General features: G+C 47.1%; 1 protein-coding gene across 1 annotated transcript in view; it reads right to left on the bottom strand.

Annotated features, from left to right (window-relative positions):
- LOC123755767 (uncharacterized) overlaps nucleotides 1-22,604 on the bottom strand; it is a 131,399-nt gene extending 108,795 nt beyond the window's left edge. The window contains exons 1-2 of the mRNA XM_045738543.2: nucleotides 22,230-22,604; nucleotides 9,312-9,564 (exon numbers count right to left, since the gene is read on the bottom strand). Coding sequence (XP_045594499.1) covers nucleotides 9,312-9,381 — 70 coding nt within the window. The 5' untranslated portion in view covers nucleotides 9,382-9,564; nucleotides 22,230-22,604. The remainder of the gene's footprint in view (nucleotides 1-9,311; nucleotides 9,565-22,229) is intronic.
- Nucleotides 22,605-23,477: the final 873 nt, after the last annotated feature.

Consider the following 23,477-nt stretch of genomic DNA (forward strand, 5'->3'; position numbering starts at 1 on the left):
GGAGAAACAGGCAGGAGTAACTGGTAGGGCGCTCCAGTGGATAAGGGAGTACATAAGCAATAGGAAGCAGAGAGTTATAGTGAGGGGTGAGACCTCAGAATGGCGTGACGTCACCAGTGGAGTCCCACAGGGCTCTGTGCTTGGACCTATCCTGTTTCTGATATACGTAAATGATCTCCCAGAGGGTATAGACTCATTCCTCTCAATGTTTGCTGACGACGCCAAAATTATGAGAAGGATTAAGACAGAGGAGGACAGCTTGAGGCTTCAAGAAGACCTGGACAAGCTGCAGGAATGGTCGAACAAATGGATGTTAGAGTTTAACCCAAGCAAATGTAATGTAATGAAGATAGGGGTAGGAAGCAGGAGACCAGATACAAGGTATCACTTGGGAGATGAAATACTTCAAGAGTCAGAGAGAGAGAAAGACCTGAGGGTTGATATCACGCCAGACCTGTCCCCTGAAGCTCATATCAAGAGGATAACATCAGCAGCATATGCCAGGTTGGCTAACATAAGAACGGCCTTTAGAAACTTGTGTCAGGAATCTTTCAGAACATTATATACCACATATGTCAGACCAATCCTGGAGTATGCGGCTCCAGCATGGAGTCCATATCTAGTCAAGCATAAGACTAAACTGGAAAAGGTTCAAAGGTTTGCCACCAGACTAGTACCCGAGCTGAGAGGTATGAGCTACGAGGAGAGACTACGGGAATTGAACCTCACTTCGTTGGAAGACAGAAGAGTTAGGGGGGACATGATCACCACATTCAAGATTCTCAAGGGAATCGACAGGGTTGATAAAGACAGGCTATTTAACACAAGGGGCACACGCACTAGGGAACACAGGTGGAAACTGAGTGCCCAAATGAGCCACAGAGATATTAGAAAGAACTTTTTTAGTGGTTGACAAATGGAATGCATTAGGAAGTGATGTGGTGGAGGCTGACTCCATACACAGTTTCAAGTGTAGATATGATAGAGCCCAATAGGCTCAGGAACCTGTACACCTGTTGATTGACGGTTGAGAGGCGGGACCAAAGAGCCAGAGCTCAACCCCCGCAAGCACAACTAGGTGAGTACACACACACACACACACACACACGCACACACACGCGCGCGCACACACGCGCGCACACACACATCAAATCACATCAAAGAACCAACAAGAATGAGAGGAGAAGATGAACCAGCAATGCTTGATTTGATATTTACCCTAAATGAATGGGATATAAGGGAAGTTAAGATGGAAGCGCCCTTGGGAATGAGTGATCAAAGTGTACTGAACTTTGAGTACCTGGTAGAGCTAGGAATTATCTCCCCCAAAAAAGAACTAGGAATCAAAAGGCTGGCATACCGAAAGGGGAATTATGAACAGATGAGAAGTTTCCTAAGTGAAATACCTTGGGACACAGACCTCAGAGATAAGTCTGTACAGGCTATAATGAACTATGTTACCCAAAAGTGTCAGGAGGCAGTAAACAGGTTCATCCCGGCCCAAAGGGAAAAATCCGAGAAGCAACAGAAGAATCCATGGTATAATAGGGCATGTATGGAAGCAAAGAAACTGAACAAAAGGGCGTGGAGGAACTTCCGGAATAACAGAACACCAGAATGCAGAGAGAGATACCAGAGAACCAGGAATGAGTACGTCAGGGTGAGAAGAGAAGCAGAGAAAAGTTTTGAAAATGATATAGCAAACAAAGCCAAGACCGAACCAAAGCTACTCCACAGTCACATCAGAAGGAAAACAACAGTGAAAGAACAAGTATTGAAACTTCGAACAGGCGAGGACAGGTATACAGAGAATGACAGAGAGGTGTGTGAAGAACTCAACAAGAGGTTCCAGGAGGTCTTCACAATAGAACAAGGTGAGGTCACTGTGCTAGGAGAAAGGGAGGTAAACCAGGCGGCCTTGGAAGAGTTTGAAATTACAAGAGAGGAGGTCAAGAGACACCTGCTGGATCTGGATGTTAGAAAGGCTGTTGGTCCAGATGGGATCTCACCATGGATACTGAAAGAGTGTGCAGAGGCACTTTGCTTGCCACTCTCCATAGTGTATAGTAAGTCACTGGAAACGGGAGACCTACCAGAAATATGGAAGACGGCGAATGTGGTCCCAATATACAAAAAGGGCGACAGGCAAGAGGCACTGAACTACAGGCCAGTGTCCTTGACTTGTATACCATGCAAGGTGATGGAGAAGATCGTGAGAAAAAACCTGGTAACACATCTGGAGAGAAGGGACTTCGTGACAAATCGCCAACATGGGTTCAGGGAGGGTAAATCTTGCCTTACAGGCTTGATAGAATTCTACGATCAGGTGACAAAGATTAAGCAAGAAAGAGAGGGCTGGGCAGACTGCATTTTCTTGGATTGTCGGAAAGCCTTTGACACAGTACCGCATAAGAGGCTGGTACATAAGCTGGAGAGACAGGCAGGTGTAGCTGGTAAGGTGCTCCAGTGGATAAGGGAGTATCTAAGCAATAGGAAGCAGAGAGTTATGGTGAGGGGTGAGACCTCCGATTGGCGTGAAGTCACCAGTGGAGTCCCACAGGGCTCTGTACTCGGTCCTATCTTGTTTCTGATATATGTAAATGATCTCCCGGAGGGTATCGATTCATTTCTCTCAATGTTTGCGGACGATGCTAAAATTATGAGAAGGATTAAAACAGAAGAGGACTGTTTGAGGCTTCAAGAAGACCTAGACAAGCTGAAGGAATGGTCGAGCAAATGGTTGTTAGAGTTTAACCCAACCAAATGTAATGTAATGAAGATAGGTGTAGGGAGCAGGAGGCCAGATACAAGGTATCATCTGGGAGAGGAAATTCTTCAGGAGTCAGAGAAGGAAAAAGACTTGGGGGTTTGATATCACGCCAGACCTGTCTCCTGCAGCACATATCAAGCGGATAACATCAGCGGCATATGCCAGGCTGGCCAACATACGAACGGCATTCAGAAACTTGTGTAAAGAATCATTCAGAACTTTGTATACCACATATGTCAGGCCAATCCTGGAGTATGCAGCCCCAGCATGGAGTCCATATCTAGTCAAGGATAAGACTAAACTGGAAAAGGTTCAAAGGTTTGCCACCAGACTAGTACCCGAGCTGAGAGGTATGAGCTACGAGGAGAGACTACGGGAATTAAACCTCACTTCGCTGGAAGACAGAAGAGTTAGGGGGGGACATGATCACCACATTCAAGATTCTGAAGGGAATTGATAGGGTAGATAAAGACAGTCTATTTAACACAAGGGGACACAGGTGGAAACTGAGTGCCCAAATGAGCCACAGAGATATTAGACAGAACTTTTTTAGTGTCAGAGTGGTTGACAAATGGAATGCATTAGGAAGTAATGTGGTGGAGGCTGACTCCATACACAGTTTCAGGTGTAGATTTGATAGAGCCCAATAGGCTCAGGAACCTGTACACCTGTTGATTGACGGTTGAGAGGCGGGACCAAAGAGCCAGAGCTCAACCCCCGCAAGCACAACTAGGTGAGTACACACACACACACACACACACACACACACACCAAGCACATACGTGTTGGAAAGCCAACTAGCCAATTTGCAAGCTATTTGCCCTCTGCACAAAGCTGACTGTACACTGCACACACGTGCTGGTGTACACCGTACATTGTACAACGGCCAGCTAAATTAGTGTCCAAACACTACGTTACACTTAAAACCTATGTAGGTAAGTACACATAGTACACCTCACATAGTACACCTCACATAGTACACCTCACATAGTACACCTCACATAGTACACCTCACATAGTACACCTCACATAGTACACCTCACACAGTACACCTCACATAGTACACCTCACATAGTACACCTCACATAGTACACCTCACATAGTACACCTCACATAGTACACCTCACACAGTACACCTCACATAGTACACCTCACATAGTACATCTCACATAGTACACCTCACACAGTACACCTCACATAGTACACCTCACACAGTACACCTCACATAGTACACCTCACATAGTACACCTCACATAGTACACCTCACATAGTACACCTCACATAGTACACCTCACATAGTACACCTCACATAGTACACCTCACATAGTACACCTCACATAGTACACCTCACATAGTACACCTCACATAGTACACCTCACACAGTACACCTCACATAGTACACCTCACACAGTACACCTCACACAGTACACCTCACATAGTACACCTCACACAGTACACCTCACATAGTACACCTCACATAGTACACCTCACACAGTACACCTCACATAGTACATCTCACACAGTACACCTCACACAGTACACCTCACATAGTACACCTCACACAGTACATCTCACACAGTACACCTCACATAGTACACCTCACATAGTACACCTCACATAGTACACCTCACACAGTACACCTCACATAGTACATCTCACATAGTACACCTCACATAGTACATCTCACACAGTACACCTCACACAGTACACCTCACATAGTACATCTCACATAGTACACCTCACACAGTACACCTCACACAGTACACCTCACATAGTACACCTCACATAGTACATCTCACATAGTACACCTCACACAGTACACCTCACATAGTACACCTCACATAGTACATCTCACATAGTACACCTCACATAGTACACCTCACATAGTACATCTCACATAGTACATCTCACATAGTACATCTCACACAGTACACTCGAGTAATCTCACCAGAAGTCGTGAGAAATAACAATATCTAGTAGAAACAAGAAGTAGAACAGACAGGAGAAGAAGGAGAGAATAAGTAGAAAGAGAAAGGAGAGCCGAGGATAAGAAAGATAAAGCAATAATAAGGAGAAAGCACTAAGCCAGGATGACGCACCAGCAAGCACGGGGGATTAGAAAGGGATTTTTCTGGAACAATAGAAGAAAGTGAAGCGGGTTACTAAATGTATTCATGTATTACAGGGATTAATTACTGCAGTGTGGCGGGAAATACAATGGGGGTAGACCAATGTTACGGGGTCTACTGTAGTTTACTGGCCAGGTTATTGTAGTGAAAGTGTATGTGTGGGGGGAGGGGGTATACACACACACACAGGAAGTAGCCCGTAGCAGCTGTCTAACTCCTAAGTACCTATTTACTGGTAGGTAACAGGGGCATCAGGGTGAAAGAAACTCTGCCCATTTGCTTCCGCCTCCACCGGGGATCAAACCCGGAACCTCAGGACTACGAACCCGAAGCGCTGTCCACTCAGCCGTCAGGCCCCTTACCTATGTGTGTGTGTTTTGATTCTGGTTAGTGTTTACATAGTAGTCATTCGCCCTCTTATAACAACTGTACTGCAATTGATGGTTGCTGGGGGGGGGGGGGGTGTAGAGGCTTCCTAGTCCTACAGCAACTAACATCAATACCTGGTGTTGATGGCGTGTGAAGAAGGATATTAGGGTCTCCACCACTGACTATTAACCTCACACATTCCCTTCTCGGGTCATTTTCGCATTCAGGTCGAACAGGAAATTGGAAATGTTATCCTACGTTGATCCCCCCCCCTCCCCCCTCGACCCCCCCTTCCCCCCTCGACACCCCCTCCCCCCTCGACACCCCCTCCCCCCTCGACCCCCCCCCAGATTGACAACTTCTTGGTAAACCGCCCAGTTTACTCACCCTCTGTGTCGAAATGTGGTAGTGACGTGAAGATTGCTTCTTCCAGTTGCGAGATCCAGTTTACCTGGATCTCAATTACTAACCCCATTCCAGGAACACAGAATGTCATTGCTACCCAATTCCACTATTGTGGTTCAGTAACCTTTCATGGCTCCAGTACTGTGAGCCAGTAACAAGGATGGTCCCAGTACTGTGAGCCAGTAACAATGATGGTCCCAGTACTGCGAGCCAGTAACAAGGATGGTCCCAGTACTGTGAGCCAGTAACAATGATGGTCCCAGTACTGTGAGCCAGTAACAATGATGGTCCCAGTACTGTGAGCCAGTAACAAGGATGGTCCCAGTACTGTGAGCCAGTAACAAGGATGACCCCAGTACTGTGAGCCAGTAACAATGATGGTCCCAGTACTGTGAGCCAGTAACAAGGATGGTCCCAGTACTGTGAGCCAGTAACAAGGATGACCCCAGTACTGTGAGCCAGTAACAATGATGGTCCCAGTACTGTGAGCCAGTAACAAGGATGGTCCCAGTACTGTGAGCCAGTAACAAGGATGACCCGAGTACTGTGAGCCAGTAACAAGGATGGTCCCAGTACTGTGAGCCAGTAACAATGATGGTCCCAGTACTGTGAGCCAGTAACAATGATGGTCCCAGTACTGTGAGCCAGTAACAATGATGGTCCCAGTACTGTGAGCCAGTAACAATGATGGTCCCAGTACTGCGAGCCAGTAACAAGGATGGTCCCAGTACTGTGAGCCAGTAACAAGGATGGTCCCAGTACTGTGAGCCAGTAACAAGGATGGTCCCAGTACTGTGAGCCAGTAACAATGATGGTCCCAGTACTGTGAGCCAGTAACAATGATGGTCCCAGTACTGCGAGCCAGTAACAAGGATGGTCCCAGTACTGTGAGCCAGTAACAAGGATGGTCCCAGTACTGTGAGCCAGTAACAAGGATGGTCCCAGTACTGCGAGCCAGTAACAATGATGGTCCCAGTACTGTGAGCCAGTAACAATGATGGTCCCAGTACTGTGAGCCAGTAACAAGGATGGTCCCAGTACTGTGAGCCAGTAACAAGGATGGTCCCAGTACTGCGAGCCAGTAACAAGGATGACCCCAGTACTGTGAACAAGCAGAGAATGCCAATGCTATAATCAAGTAATAAAAGGTAAGTTCCACACCACACTCCCGGCATGGTGGATGGTTCCATCCTAACAACTGGACCAGAGTAGGATGGTCTTGTACTCAAGGAACAACAGGTGGCACAAGGACCAGGAACAAAGGCTGGTACAAGTATAATATTCCAGGAACCCCCTCCCCCTCCCCCCCTTTTCAGAAAGAGCAGATTGCATCAGAATTCATGACAATAATACACTTTGTTTTCATCTTCATGGGCCCGTGGGAGCTCCTCTCAGGTTCGTCTGAAATATATATTTAGGGACTTACGATGGAATCGAACCTGCGTCTCTCGGCTCCGAGAGTCTCACTGTTTATTCGTTATCTCGTGTTCTAGTGATTTTATTGTGGCTCGACTAGAGGTTTTGCCCGACAGCGTTTGGGCATGACACTATCTATGGGGAAACATTTCTGGGTTACGTGTTGCATGTTAAGAACGTGTTGCATGTTAAGAACGTGTTGCATGTTTAGAACGTGTTGCATGTTTAGAACGTGTTGCATGTTAAGAACGTGTTGCATGTTAAGAACGTGTTGCATGTTAAGAACGTGTTGCATGTTAAGAACGTGTTGCATGTTAAGAACGTGTTGCATGTTAAGAACGTGTTGCATGTTTAGAACGTGTTGCATGTTAAGAACGTGTTGCATGTTAAGAACGTGTTGCATGTTAAGAACGTGTTGCATGTTAAGAACGTGTTGCATGTTAAGAACGTGTTGCATGTTTAGAACGTGTTGCATGTTAAGAACGTGTTGCATGTTAAGAACGTGTTGCATGTTAAGAACGTGTTGCATGTTAAGAACGTGTTGCATGTTAAGAACGTGTTGCATGTTAAGAACGTGTTGCATGTTAAGAACGTGTTGCATGTTAAGAACGTGTTGCATGTTTAGAACGTGTTGCATGTTAAGAACGTGTTGCATGTTTAGAACGTGTTGCATGTTAAGAACGTGTTGCATGTTAAGAACGTGTTGCATGTTAAGAACGTGTTGCATGTTTAGAACGTGTTGCATGTTAAGAACGTGTTGCATGTTTAGAACGTGTTGCATGTTAAGAACGTGTTGCATGTTTAGAACGTGTTGCATGTTAAGAACGTGTTGCATGTTAAGAACGTGTTGCATGTTAAGAACGTGTTGCATGTTAAGAACGTGTTGCATGTTTAGAACGTGTTGCATGTTAAGAACGTGTTGCATGTTAAGAACGTGTTGCATGTTAAGAACGTGTTGCATGTTAAGAACGTGTTGCATGTTTAGAACGTGTTGCATGTTAAGAACGTGTTGCATGTTAAGAACGTGTTGCATGTTTAGAACGTGTTGCCCTGAGAACGTTCATATCTCAACCCGTCCTCCTGACAGAGCGACGTTCACTCTACTCACTAAAGCCAAAAACTGTCGTAATAGAAAATGGAAGAGACTCACGAAACTGACGTAATGTCCCGTTTTCCGTTCGTGGGTCCTGTTATAGGTTAGGATAAGGGCATTTTAGTACGACAGTTTCTTGACGTTGGGAAACCTTAGTTTCGTTAGACGTTGGGGAGGGTGGAGATGAGAGAGATGACGAGGGTGGAGATGAGAGAGATGACGAGGGTGGAGGTGAGAGAGATGACGAGGGTGGAGATGAGAGAGATCACGAGGGTGGAGATGAGAGAGATGACGAGGGTGGAGGTGAGAGAGATGACGAGGGTGGAGGTGAGAGAGATGACGAGGGTGGAGATGAGAGAGATGACGAGGGTGGAGATGAGAGAGATCACGAGGGTGGAGGTGAGAGAGATGGCGAGGGTGGAGGTGAGAGAGATGACGAGGGTGGAGATGAGAGAGATGACGAGGGTGGAGATGAGAGAGATGACGAGGGTGGAGATGAGAGAGATGACGAGGGTGGAGATGAGAGAGATGACGAGGGTGGAGATGAGAGAGATGACGAGGGTATAGGTGAGAGAGATGACGAGGGTGGAGATGAGAGAGATGACGAGGGTGGAGATGAGAGAGATGACGAGGGTGGAGGTGAGAGAGATGACGAGGGTGGAGGTGAGAGAGATGACGAGGGTGGAGATGAGAGAGATGACGAGGGTGGAGGTGAGAGAGATGACGAGGGTGGAGATGAGAGAGATGACGAGGGTGGAGATGAGAGAGATGACGAGGGTGGAGATGAGAGAGATGACGAGGGTGGAGGTGAGAGAGATGACGAGGGTGGAGATGAGAGAGATGACGAGGGTGGAGGTGAGAGAGATGACGAGGGTGGAGATGAGAGAGATGACGAGGGTGGAGGTGAGAGAGATGACGAGGGTGGAGATGAGAGAGATGACGAGGGTGGAGGTGAGAGAGATGACGAGGGTGGAGGTGAGAGAGATGACGAGGGTGGAGATGAGAGAGATCACGAGGGTGGAGGTGAGAGAGATGGCGAGGGTGGAGATGAGAGAGATGACGAGGGTGGAGGTGAGAGAGATGACAAGGGTGGAGATGAGAGAGATGACGAGGGTGGAGGTGTACTCACGTGCCAGCAGGAGAAGCAGCACCACCAGTATAGAGAGGGACGTGAGGGGGACGCTCGGGTGCATCATCATCTTCGTGTGGTCACCGTCGGTGGCGGGAGTCCTACTCCAGCAGGTGGTGGTGGCGCTGGTGGTGCTGGTAGTGGTGGTGGTGGTGGTGGCGCTGGTGGTGCTGGTAGTGGTGGTGGTGGTGGTGGTGGTGGTTGTAGTGGTGGTAGCAGCAGTAGTCGAAGGTAGCCTAGGGGACGTTGCTTTCTGTGCCAGAGTGGTAAGTGGTGTTAAGTTAGACTACTTAATGATCTTAAGTAGTCTATCTTAATACTAACTTAATACTTAAGACCTTAACTCATACTGTTAAAGTTATTGACGCTCGTGTTTCGTGTTTGTGAGTACTCGCCTAGTTGTGCTTGAAGGGGTTGAACTTGCGCTCTTTGGGCCCCGTCACTCAATCTTAAATTGAATGGTTTGCTACTTGCCAGAATCGTTGGCCTCTCAAGTTTACATTTGGGTCCGGGTGTGAAATCAAACTCTACCACAGTCACACACACACACACACGCACACACACGCACACACACACACACACACACACACACGCACACACACACACACACACACACAGAGCTAAGGCTAAGCTCTGTTGAGCACCTGGAGAGCATTGGGTTTGTAAACAAGCACCAACATGGGTTCTGGACAGGGAAATCATGCCTAACAAACCTTTTAGAATTCTATGACAAAGTAACAAGGATAAGGCAGGACAGAGAAGGCTGGGCAGACTGCATATTTCTTGACTGCCAAAAGGCCTTTGATACAGTACCGCACATGAGACTGCTATACTAACTTGAGAGGCAGGCAGGAGTAAGCGGAAAGGCCCTAGTATGGGTGAAGAACTACCTAACAGGAAGGAGCCAGAGGGTAATGGTAAGGGGCGAGAAGTCAGACTGGCGAACAGTAACAAGTGGAGTACCTCAAGGATCGGTGCTGGGACCAATCCTCTTTCTAATTTACGTAAATGATATGTTTACAGGAGTGGAATCATATATGTCAATGTTTGCGGATGACGCAAAATTAATGAGAAGAGTTGTGACAGACGAGGATTGTAGGATCCTCCAAGAGGACTTAAACAGGCTGCAGAGATGGTCAGGGAAATGGCTACTAGAGTTTAACACCAGTAAATGTAAAGTTATGGAAATGGGATCAGGTGATAGGAGACCAAAGGAACAGTACACAATGAAGGGGAACAGCCTACCTATAACGATTCGAGAAAGAGACCTGGGAGTGGATGTGACACCTAATCTAACTCCTGAGGCACATATAAATAGGATAACGACAGCAGCGTACTCTACACTGGCGAAAATTAGAACTTCATTCAGAAACCTAAATGAGGAAGCTTTTAGGGCGCTTTATACTGCCTACGTGAGACCCGTCTTAGAGCATGCCGCGCCATCATGGAGCCCCCACCTGAAGAAACACATAAAGAAACTGGAGAAGGTTCAGAGGTTTGCGACGAGGCTTGTCCCAGAGCTACGAGGGATGGGATATGAAGAGCGGCTGAAGGAACTGAACCTTACGACACTAGAGAAAAGAAGGGAGAGAGGAGATATGATAGGGACATATAAAATACTCAGGGGAATTGACAAAGTGGAAATAGATAAAATGTTCACACGTAATAATAACAGAACGAGGGGACATGGGTGGAAACTGGAAACTCAGATGAGTCACAGAGATGTTAGGAAGTTTTCTTTTAGCGTGAGAGTAGTGGAAAAATGGAATGCACTTGGGGAACAGGTTGTGGAAGCAAATACTATTCATACTTTTAAAACTAGGTATGATAGGGAAATGGGACAGGAGTCATTGCTGTAAACAACCGAAAGCTGGAAAGGCGGGATCCAAGAGTCAATGCTCGATCCTGCAAGCACAAATAGGTGAGTACAAATAGGTGAGCACACACACACACACACACAGAGAAAGGGAATAGACAGGAGGCACTGAACTACAGGCCAGTGTCCCTAACCTGCATACCATGCAAGCTGATGGAGAAGATTGTGCGAAAAAACTAGTGGAACATCTGGAGCGAAGGAACTTTGTAACACAGCATCAACATGGGTTCAGGGATGGCAGGTCCTGCCTCACAGGGTTACTTGAATTCTAAGACCAGGCAACAAAAATAAGGCAAGAAAGAGAAGAGTGGGTGTGCATATTTCTGGATTGTCAGAAAGCCTTTGATACAGTGCCACACAAGAGGCTAGTGCGAAAGTGGGAGATGCAGGCTGGGGTGAAAGGGAAGGTACTCCGGTGGATAGAGGAGTACCTAAGCAACAGGAGACAACGAGTCTGTGTGAGGGGTGAGGTCTCAGATTGGCGAGACGTTCCAAGTGGAGTCCCACAGGGGTCAGTCCTTGGACCTATACTGTTTCTGGTATATGTAAATGATCTCCCAGAGGGTATAGATTCGTTCCTCTCAGTGTTTGCCGACGATGCAAAAATTATGAGGAGGATTGAAACAGAGGATGATAGTAGGAGGCTACAAGATGACCTAGATAGACTGAGTGAATGGTCCAATAAATGGCTGTTGAAGTTCAACCCGAGTAAATGCAAAGTAATGAAACTAGGCAGTGGAAACAGGAGGCCAGACACAGGATACAGAATAGGAGATGAAGTACTTAATGAAACAGACAGAGAGAAAGATCTAGGAGTTGATATCACACCAAACCTGTCTCCTTAAGCCCACATAAAGAGAATAACGTCTGCGGCATATGCGAGGCTGGCTAACATCAGAACGGCGTTCAGGAACCTGTGTAAGGAATCATTCAGAATCTTGTACACCACATATGTAAGACCAATCCTGGAGTATGCGGCCCCAGTATGGAGCCCGTACCTTGTCAAGCACAAGACGAAGCTGGAAAAAGTCCAAAGATATGCTACTAGACTATTCCCAGAACTAAGAGGCATGAGTTATGAGGAAAGGCTGCGGGAAATGCACCTTACGACACTGGAAGACAGAAGAGTAAGGGGGGACATGATCACAACCTACAAAATCCTCAGGGGAATCGACCGGGTAAACAATGATGAACTATTCAACACTGGAGGGACGCGAACAAGGGGACACAGGTGGAAGCTGAGTACCCAAATGAGCCATAGAGACATTAGAAAGAACTTTTTCAGTGTCAGAGTAGTTAGTAAATGGAATGCACTAGGAAGTGATGTGGTGGAGGCTGACTCCATTCACAGTTTCAAATGTAGATATGATTGAGCCCAGTAGGCTCAGGAATCTGTACACCTGTTGATTGACAGTTGAGAGGCGGGACCAAAGAGCCAGAGCTCAAGCCCCGCAAGCACAATTAGGTGAGTACAATTAGGTGAGTACACATACACACACAACTCTGTTACCACTGTAACTGTTACCAGAATTTCCAAAGAGAGTCTCAAGGTTTGGTACACAAATGCTGGTGGGGTATCCAATAAAGCAGAAGAAATAAAAGAAAGAGTTGGTGAGGCAGAACCTGTCATAATTGCAATAGTGGAAACTAAAATAAATTACATGATCTTGAATGCAATCTTCCAGGAGGGGTACCAAGTGATGAGGAAATAAAGAACATAGAGACATGGAGGGGGAGTGGAACTCCTAATAAAGTGTAAATGGAAGTTTGAAGACATGGAAAATCGGGGATACTAATGAAAACACAAGCTCAATACTTAGGACTCTGACAGCAGATGAAAAGAACATTGTGATATTAATAATCTACAATTCCCCCACCAAAAAGTAGAAGGCCCAGACAGGAGTATGATAACAGCAAGGCATGTATAGATGAACTGCAGAGGGCAGCAACAACAGCTCACAGAATGAGATCGAAACTGCTGGTCATGGGGGACCTAAATCACGGAGAGATCAAATGGGAATTAAGGAATCTCCATGGAGTGGAGGAAACGTGGGGAGCAAAGTTAATGGACGATAGACAGGAATTTCCTAACACAGTATGTGAATGAAGACATAAGGGGAAGAGGCGGGATATGCCGAGCCCATTGAACCTGATTTTTAACCAGAACGAAATAGACATCGAGAATTTGGAACATGAAATACCACTAGAGGCCAGTGACCATTGTGTCCTAGTCTTTGACTACATGATGGAACTTAAAATTTTGACCACGGGACAAGAGGTCTGGGAAAGGAGAGTTGACTACAGGAAAGGGGACTACAGGAGGATAAGGGACTATCTGGGAGAAGTGCAGTGGGAGGAAAAATTAGAGGAAAAACAGTGCAAGATATGATGGACCTAGTCGTACGGAAATGCAATGTGGCCGAAGATAGTTTTATACCAACAGTAAAGGAAAAAAGTAGGAGAGAATACAATAATACATTGTTTAATACACAGTGTCAGGCAGCAAAAATGAGAAGCAGCCGGGAGTTCTCTTTCTAATATACGTAAACGACATGTCTACAGGAGTAGAGTCCTATATGTCGATGTTCGCGGATGACGCAAAATTAATGAGACGAGTTGTGACAGAGGAGGAGTGCAGGATCCTCCAAGAGGACTTGAACAGGTTGCAGGGATGGTCAGAGAAATGGCTACTGGAGTTCAATACGAGCAAATGAAAAGTTATGGAAATGGGATTAGGTGGCAGGAGACCAAAGGGACAGTACACAAAAGAGGGGAACTGCCTAAATGTGACGATTCGAGAGAGAGAGACCTGAGAGTGGACGTAACATCTAATCTAACTCCTGAAGCACATATAAATAAAATATCGACAGCAGCGTACTCTACGCTAGCAAAAGTTAGAACATCATTCAGAAATCTAAGTGAGGAGGCTTTTAGGGCGCTTTACACTGCCTACGTGAGACCCGTCTTAGAGTATGCCGCCCCATCATGGAGTCCCCATCCGAAGAAACACATAAGGAAACTGGAAAAGGTTCAGAAATTTGCAACGAGGCTCGTCCCAGAATTATGGGGGATGGGATATACAGAGTTTAAGCGTGAAGCGAGTATCTGTCTCCAAGTGAGTGAACGCTTCCTGCTGGCGAGTGAACACTACTTGCTGTGGAGTAAACACTATCAGCTGGCGAGTGAACGCTACCTGCTGGCGAGTGAACTCTACATGATGGCGAGTGAACGCTAACTGCTAGCGAGTGAACGCTGCCTGCTGGCGAGTGAACGCTACCTGCTGGCGAGTGAACTCTACCTGCTGGCGAGTGAACGCTACCTGCTGGCGAGTGAACGCTACCTGCTGGCGAGTGAACGCTACCTGCTGGTGAGTGAACGCTACCTGCTGGCGAGTGAACGCTACCTGCTGGCGAGTGAACGCTACCTGCTGGCGAGTGAACTCTACATGCTGGCGAGTGAACGCTAACTGCTAGCGAGTGAACGCTGCCTGCTGGCGAGTGAACGCTATCTGCTGGCGAGTGAACTCTACCTGCTGGCGAGTGAACGCTACCTGCTGGCGAGTGAACGCTGCCTGCTGGCGAGTGAACGCTACCTGCTGGTGAGTGAACGCTACCTGCTGGCGAGTGAACGCTACCTGCTGGCGAGTGAACGCTGCCTGCTGGCGAGTGAACGCTACCTGCTGGCGAGTGAACGCTACCTGCTGGCGAGTGAACTCTACATGCTGGCGAGTGAACGCTAACTGCTAGCGAGTGAACGCTGCCTGCTGGCGAGTGAACGCTATCTGCTGGCGAGTGAACTCTACCTGCTGGCGAGTGAACGCTACCTGCTGGCGAGTGAACGCTGCCTGCTGGCGAGTGAACTCTACCTGCTGGCGAGTGAACGCTACCTGCTGGCGAGTGAACGCTACCTGCTGGCGAGTGAACTCTACCTGCTGGCGAGTGAACTCTACCTGCTGGCGAGTGAACGCTACCTGCTGGCGAGTGAACGCTACCTGCTGGCGAGTGAACGCTACCTGCTGGCGAGTGAACGCTACCTGCTGGCGAGTGAACGCTACCTGCTGGCGAGTGAACGCTACCTGCTGGCGAGTGAACGCTACCTGCTGGCGAGTGAACGCTACCTGCTGGCGAGTGAACGCTACCTGCTGGCGAGTGAACGCTACCTGCTGGCGAGTGAACGCTACCTGCTGGCGAGTGAACGCTACCTGCTGGCGAGTGAACGCTACCTGCTGGCGAGTGAACGCTACCTGCTGGTGAGTGAACGCTACCTGCTGGCGAGTGAACTCTACCTGCTGGCGAGTGAACGCTACCTGCTGGTGAGTGAACGCTACCTGCTGGCGAGTGAACTCTACCTGCTGGCGAGTGAACGCTACCTGCTGGCGAGTGAACGCTACCTGCTGGCGAGTGAACGCTGCCTGCTGGCGAGTGAACGCTACCTGCTGGCGAGTGAACGCTACCTGCTGGCAAGTGAACGCTGCCTGCTGGCGAGTGAACGCTACCTGCTGGCGAGTGAACTCTACCTGCTGGCGAGTGAACGCTACCTGCTGGCGAGTGAACGCTACCTGCTGGCGAGTGAACGCTGCCTGCTGGCGAGTGAACTCTACCTGCTGGCGAGTGAACGCTACCTGCTGGCGAGTGAACTCTACCTGCTGGCGAGTGAACGCTACCTGCTGGTGAGTGAACGCTACCTGCTGGCGAGTGAACTCTACCTGCTGGCGAGTGAACGCTACCTGCTGGCGAGTGAACGCTACCTGCTGGCGAGTGAACGCTGCCTGCTGGCGAGTGAACGCTGCCTGCGAGCGAGAGGATGCCATTTAGAGTGAGTGAATGTTACCCAGGAAAGAGTCATCACTTACTAGTGAACGCTGCTCCAAAGAGAGCGATCGCTGACCCGAGGGAGAGTGAAAGTTCGCGAGTGATGTTACTTGTGAGAGTGAAAGCTTGAGACAGATGTTATTCATACGAGTGAAAGGGATGTTACTCCTGAGAGTGAATCCGTCAGTTAAGAAGGTCGCCCTTAACTGCGTCATTGTGACGCGTGAACTAGCTCACAAACATGGAAATGGGTAATAGTAGTTTGCTTCATGTAGTTCCTGGACGCAAAACAGCACCTGACGCAATACACCCAACAGCTTAACGAAATGTACTCAGAACCTTGACGCATCGATTACAACTCTGACAAGCCGCCGGGTGAGCAGAGCGTACGATACCCAGACGCAGTACGATACCCAGACGCAGTACGCAAGCTTTCACGTAGCTCACACCCTTGACGCAAAGCGTGACGCATATCCCGGTAATGAGCAGCCGGTATGTTAGCAGCTATGTGAAAAATCTGGGTAAGGTCCAATCATTCTTAGCAAGGAGGGAAGGTTCAAGGTGTTGGGCGTGCTGGAAACGATAATTAATTTATTTTTTCGTGTGAGTTTTTATGTGCGTATGGCAGGTGGCGCCAGAGGGCGCCAGCTGGTAGCGTGGGAACATATGTATATGTGTCTCATGGGGTCTGATACGTGTAATTGTGTGTCTCAGTTCTACGGTGGGTGTGGCGTGATTATTCTCCCACGGGATATTGGTCACATCCTGGGATGGGTTTGGTGACGCCCACGCTGCCTGTCCCAGGGCGTGTGCCGTGGGAGTGGTGACCCAGGGCGTGTGCCGTGGGAGTGGTGACCCAGGGCGTGTGCCGTGGGAGTGGTGACCCAGGGCGTGTGCCGTGGGAGTGGTGACCCAGGGCGTGTGCCGTGGGAGTGGTGACCCAGGGCGTGTGCCGTGGGAGTGGTGACCCAGGGCGTGTGCCGTGGGAGTGGTGACCCAGGGCGTGTGCCGTGGGAGTGGTGACCCAGGGCTTGTGCCGTGGGAGTGGTGACCCAGGGCGTGTGCCGTGGGAGTGGTGACCCAGGGCGTGTGCCGTGGGAGTGGTGACCCAGGGCGTGTGCCGTGGGAGTGGTGACCTGGCGGGGTGGTAATACTCACCCACCGCTCGGATCCGGAGAGCTCTTGGTGTTTTGGTCTCTTCCGCATTCTTGGGCGAGGCGGTGCGGGTGTAGCCTCGGAGGCCGGCCACCACGCACCCCCCCCTGCAGTGTCCTCAGTGGCAGGACGAGTCGAAGTTTTCCTCTATCGGGGTTCGAGGCTATCGATAATATCCTGTGTGAATCTGAGTCCTTTGATATCATTCGCCTTTGGTCATCCTGCTCTCGTGCTGGTATCCTGAGTGGTGGCCGTGGTTATCTTGAGATGGTTTCGGGACTTAGCGTCCCCGCGGCCCGGTCCTAGATCAGGCTTCTTTTTTGTTACACGCCCCCCCCCCAGGAAGCTGCCCGTAGCAGCTGTCTAACTCCTTGGTACCTATTTACTGCTAGGTGAACAGAAGCATCAGGGTGAAAGAAACTACCCATTTGATCCTGCCTCCAGCAGGGAATCGAACCCGAAATCTTAGGACTAAGAATCCCGAGCGCTGTCCACTCAGCCGTCAGGCCCGTGGCGCCCTGTAGGGACCCGGAGACTACCCAATATTCAGCAACACCTTCACCTTCTCTTCACTTGCCACCAAGTAAAGAGCCAACCTTTTTGCCTAATCGCAAACGTACAAACTCAAGCATCCCGCCTGCACTATTGAGTCCGATGCTTAGAAAACGAGGATATCTGTGAGCTGTTATATATGTAGGTTGGATTTGTAAAGTTAGTTACTATAACGTTAAAAACGTGACTTGTTAGCTAAGAGGATGGGTCGGCCACAGTGCTATATAGATTTTTTAGCCTAGCGGTTTCTTTTATTTAATACCCTCATTGTCAGAAATATTTACCTGAGTTTCCCCAAAGGCCACTATCTCCAGTATAGATAGTGGCTCCATTTGCCCTGATAATTTTATCGAGCTGGATGCTGAAATTCCGTAAAGCATTTACGGCTTCGGCGGGTAAGCGGTTCACCCTGTGGGTGAAATAGCATCTCCACTACTCAGTCCAACACTGTGGCTTGTTGAGCTTGAAACCGTTGCTCCTTTTTGAAGAAGTTGTTGTATGAATCAACATCCTCCAAATTGTTCAGTATTTTAAAAGTTTCAATGAGATCCGCCCTGTCATGTCTGGTATTGCCAGCCCTGTGGCCCTCATCCTGTTCTGATTCGAGAGATGACTTAGTTCTGAATTTATTTTTGTCGCCCGGTACTTGTACTTCCTCCAAACCAGACGCCTTTTTGTAGACGAGGTCTCCATACTGGGATACAATAATCCAAGTGGGGGCGCACCAGAGACGAATACTGTAGAATACCTGCTTTCTTTTCCCTGAAATCAAAGTTACGTCTGACTTTTGCTAGGTTTTGGTTGGTTTTTTTTTAATTGCAGCTCCCACTTGTTGTGCAACGTTCAGCCATTTATGGATTCTGACTCAAAGTTCTTTTGCTCATCAATCTGGTGCAAGGTAATGTTGTTGACTTGTTAGCTATGATGCGCATTGTTATGCCCCGAGGTCTTGCATTTATCGATAACAGGAAGCATTTGCCAGTCTTCTGACCATTCGCGGAGTTTTTGTAGGTCTCTTTGCAAGAGACCTACCTCAATATCTCATTACTCAATATCCTCAATATCATTTTCACTGCCTATTTTACCATAAATCTTAGTTATCTGCAAATTTTTAGACCGTGTTTGTAATATTTTCATCTATGCCATTGGTGTATATGACAAAGAGGATTGGCCCCCCAAAAAGGACCATTGTGGTACCCCACTTACCACATTTCTCCAGTCAGATTAATATCCGTTTAAGACGATGCATTGCTTTCTCTGTGTTAACCATTGTTTTATCCATTCTTTCTTCCATTTATGTTGTATGCTTGTAATTATCTTGTCAGTCTTTCTTGTGGTGCCTTACCAAAAGGTTTAGTGAAGTTCCCGTATTTACTACAGTTTGGTGGTGTTTCTAGCTATGTTTCAAGGAATGGACAAAGTTGTTCCTTTAGTCTATTTCCGTATTGCTAAAGGATGAAGTTTCTAAGGCGTAGGTTGACTGATGGTGAATCTTTTTTGCAGTGGATTGAATGTTGGCGAAATATTTGAGTGGTAGATAGAATGAGAGTGACATTTTTCGTTGCTAGATGGAATGATAGTGAAACTTTTCGTTAGTAGATGAAATGATAGTGAAATTTTTCATTGGTAGATGGAATGATAGTGAAACTTTTGAGTGGTAGATGGAATGATAGTGAACTTTTTCGTTGGTAGATGGAATGATAGTGAAACTTTTGAGTGGTAGATAAATTATAGTATATCATTTAAATGATAGATCAATTATAGTGAAGTGTTGGTATTTGAATGTTGGAATGATTTTTACGGATTTGAGTGATAAGTGGAAAATAAATGTGAAGCATTTAAGTGGGAGATTTGTTTACGGTAAAGCATTTGAGAGGTAGATGAAATGATGGTAAAGCATTTGAGAGATAGGTAAAACAATAGTGAAATATTAGTGTGGTAGATGGAATGACAGTGAACCATTTAAGTGGTAGATTGAATTATACTAAAACACTTAAGTAGTTACTGGAATGACATTGAAGAATTTGAGTGGCAGATGGATTCACGGTGAAGCATCTAACTGGTAGATAGAAGGATGGTGTAATATTTGCGTGGAAGATGGAATGATGGAATGATGGTGAGAACATTTTTGAAAAGAGAATAATTTTAAGTTGAGTACATCCACTGGACCCATGACCTACGGGGATACAACACCCACTGGACCTGTCAGTCTGTCAACTGTACGACAGTGTTGTTGTCAGTCTCTTTCTACTAAGGTGGAAACTTAGTGCCCAAATGAGCCACAGAGACATTAGAAAGAATGTCATAGTAGTTAACAGATGGAATGCATTAGGCAGTAATGTGGTGGAAGCTGACTCCATACACAGTTTCAAATGTAGATATGATAGAGCCCAATAGGCTCAGGAATCTGTACACCAGTTGGTTGACAGTTGGGAGGCGGGACCAAAGAGCCAGAGCTCAACCCCCGCAAGCACAAGTAGGTGAGTACTGACACACCTGTAGTGACTCTGACACACCTGTAGTGACTGACACACCTGTAGTGACTGACAACTGCAGTGATTCACTGACACACCTGTAAGTGACTCACTGACACACCTGTAGTGACTCACTGACATACCTGTAGTGACCCACTTGTAGTGACTCACTGACACACCTGTAGTGGCTCTCTGACACACCTGTAGTGACTCTGACACCTGTAGTGACTCACTGACACACCTGTAAGTGACTCACTGAAATACCTGTAGTGACTCACTGACACACCTGTAGTGAACCACTGACACACCTGTAGTGACTCACTGACACACTTATAGTGGCTCTCTGACACACCTGTAGTGACTCACTGACACATCTGTAGTGACCCACTGACACACCTGTAGTGACTCACTGACACACCTCTAGTGACTCACTGACACACCTGTAGTGACCCACTGACACACCTGTAGTGACTCACTGACACTCCTGTAGTGACTCACTGACACACCTGTAGTGACCCACTGACACACCTGTAGTGACTCACTGGCACACCTGTAGTGACCCACTGACACACCTGTAGTGACCCACTGACACACCTGTAGTGACTCACTGACACACCTGTAGTGACTCACTGACACCTGTAGTGACTCACTGACCCACCTGTAGTGACCCATTGACACACCTGTAGTGACTCACTAACACACCTGTAGTGGCTCTCTGACACACCTGTAGTGACTCACCTGTAAGTGACTCACTGACACACCTGTAGTGACCCACTGATACACCTGTAGTGACTCACTGACACACCTGTAGTGACTCACTGACACACCTGTAGTGACCCACTGACACACCTGTAGTGACTCACTGACACACCTGTAGTGACTCACTGACACACCTGTAGTGATCCACTGACACACCTGTAGTGACCCACTGGCACACCTGTAGTGATCCACTGACACACCTGTAGTGACCCACTGGCACACCTGTAGTGACCCACTGACACCTATAATGACCCACTTGTAGTGACTCACTGACACACCTGTAATGACCCACATGTAGTGACTCACTGGCACACCTGTAGTGACCCACTGACACCTATAATGACCCACTTGTAGTGACTCACTGACACACCTGTAATGACCCACATGTAGTGACTCACTGGCACACCTGTAGTGACCCACTGACACCTGTAATGACCCACCTGTAGTGACTCTACTGACACACCTGTAGTGACCCACTGACACACCTGTAGTGACCCACTGGCACACCTGTAGTGACCCACTGACACACCTGTAGTGACTCACTGACACACCTGTAGTGACTCACTGACACACCTGTAGTGACCTAATGACACCTGTAGAAACGTTTCTATCAAATTAAACATTAGATCAAGTTATGACAAGACGAGGTCTGTGGGGTAGAATAACTATCGAAACCCACTACAGGCAAATTCCAGGTAATACCTTCTTCAGCCTAACGAACACAATAAAGATGTAGTGTAGTCCACGTAAAGCTAAGGTTCTTCATATTCAATCGGGTTTGGACATTTCAAAGGTGAGGCTGTTGTGTCAATTCCATCAATTTCTGCTATATATATGTAGCAACTCTGCTAACTTTAGCGCATCAGGCTGTCTTCAATTGTATACAGTAAATGCACTATGTGTCTTAACCGATTTCGTTGCAAGATAATTTTAAGTAATTTTTATTTATTTGACGTGAAATACCTGTATACATAATATATATTAAAATATATAATTTTAATAATAAAACCGTTTTATATTAAAACTGGCAGATACTGTCTTTAAAAACAAATAGTTATTATGTGTTAGTTATCTGTGGTATGATTAATGTTTCTTGTAGCCAATTTAGGTAAGTTTATTCTCACCGTATATAATTACTGCTGTTCTTACCACCACATAACTAATGTTGCACTTGAGTGTAACGACCGCCAACCACCCTTTAGAAGCGTTAATAAGACCCATATATAATTAATATTTTTACAGAACAAAAAACTCATGAATGCAAATGTCATGCATTAATCACTTGGCTCACCACGCTTATATATCACTGAAAATCCCTCCGTTCACAACAAAGAAATCACAATCACGTGACTCGCGCGGGGGAACACCCACCAACCTCTCGGCAGGACTGACAGACACTAACTGAAGGCACTCTCACCGCAGGACCCCCATCCCACGCCTCGCGTCCACATCCCGGCCAATCATAGAGCACCTGACACTCCCTTCGCTTCCCTGATTGGCTATCCTGACCATGAGCAGCGTTACGTCAGCTCGCCGATTGGCTGTCACGACCATACGCAGTGGTAGGACGCAACGGGTCATTTTGCCTCGTGCCGGCGGGAGGTTATGGTGTTTGTGTAGCTCGTCCGGCGTCAGAGTATCTGTTCCAGATTTATCTGATCTGTTTCTCTCCGACCGCTCCTCTCAACGCACTATAATGCGTATATATATATATAATTTTCTATATACAAATAATCTATATTCAATAATCTATATACAATAATCTATATATCTAAAATCTATATACTTCTATATATCAAATAATCTATATACAATAATCTATATACAAAGGTGATACGCAATTTCTCCTGACGCTACATAGCAAGACTGGCGGGGGGGGGGGGGGGGGGGGGTAAGTATACCTACATACACACTTAGAAAAGGATTCGACCACACACAGAGGACAACCATAAACAAAACAAAACCATGACAACACCACACTACCACACATGACAACACTCCACACTACCACACATGACAACACTCCACACTACCACACTACCACACATGACAACACACCACACATGACAACACTACCACACATGACAACACTCCACACTACCACACATGACAACACTCCAGACAACCACACATAACAACACACCACACTACCACATATGACAACACACCACACTACCACATATGACAACACTACCACACTACCACACATGACAACACACCACACTACCACATATGACAACACACCACACTACCACACATGACAACACACCACACTACCACACATGACAACACACAACACTACCACACATGACAACACACCACACTACCACACATGACAACACTCCATACTACCACACATGACAACACACCACACTACCACACATGACAACACTACCACACTACCACACATGACAACACACCACATTACCACACATAACAACACACCACACTACCACATATGACAACACACCACACTACCACACATGACAACACACCACACTACCACACATGACAACACACAACACTACCACACATGACA

The sequence above is a fragment of the Procambarus clarkii genome, chromosome 43, assembly GCF_040958095.1.
Source record: "Procambarus clarkii isolate CNS0578487 chromosome 43, FALCON_Pclarkii_2.0, whole genome shotgun sequence".
Classification (NCBI taxonomy): domain Eukaryota; kingdom Metazoa; phylum Arthropoda; class Malacostraca; order Decapoda; family Cambaridae; genus Procambarus; species Procambarus clarkii.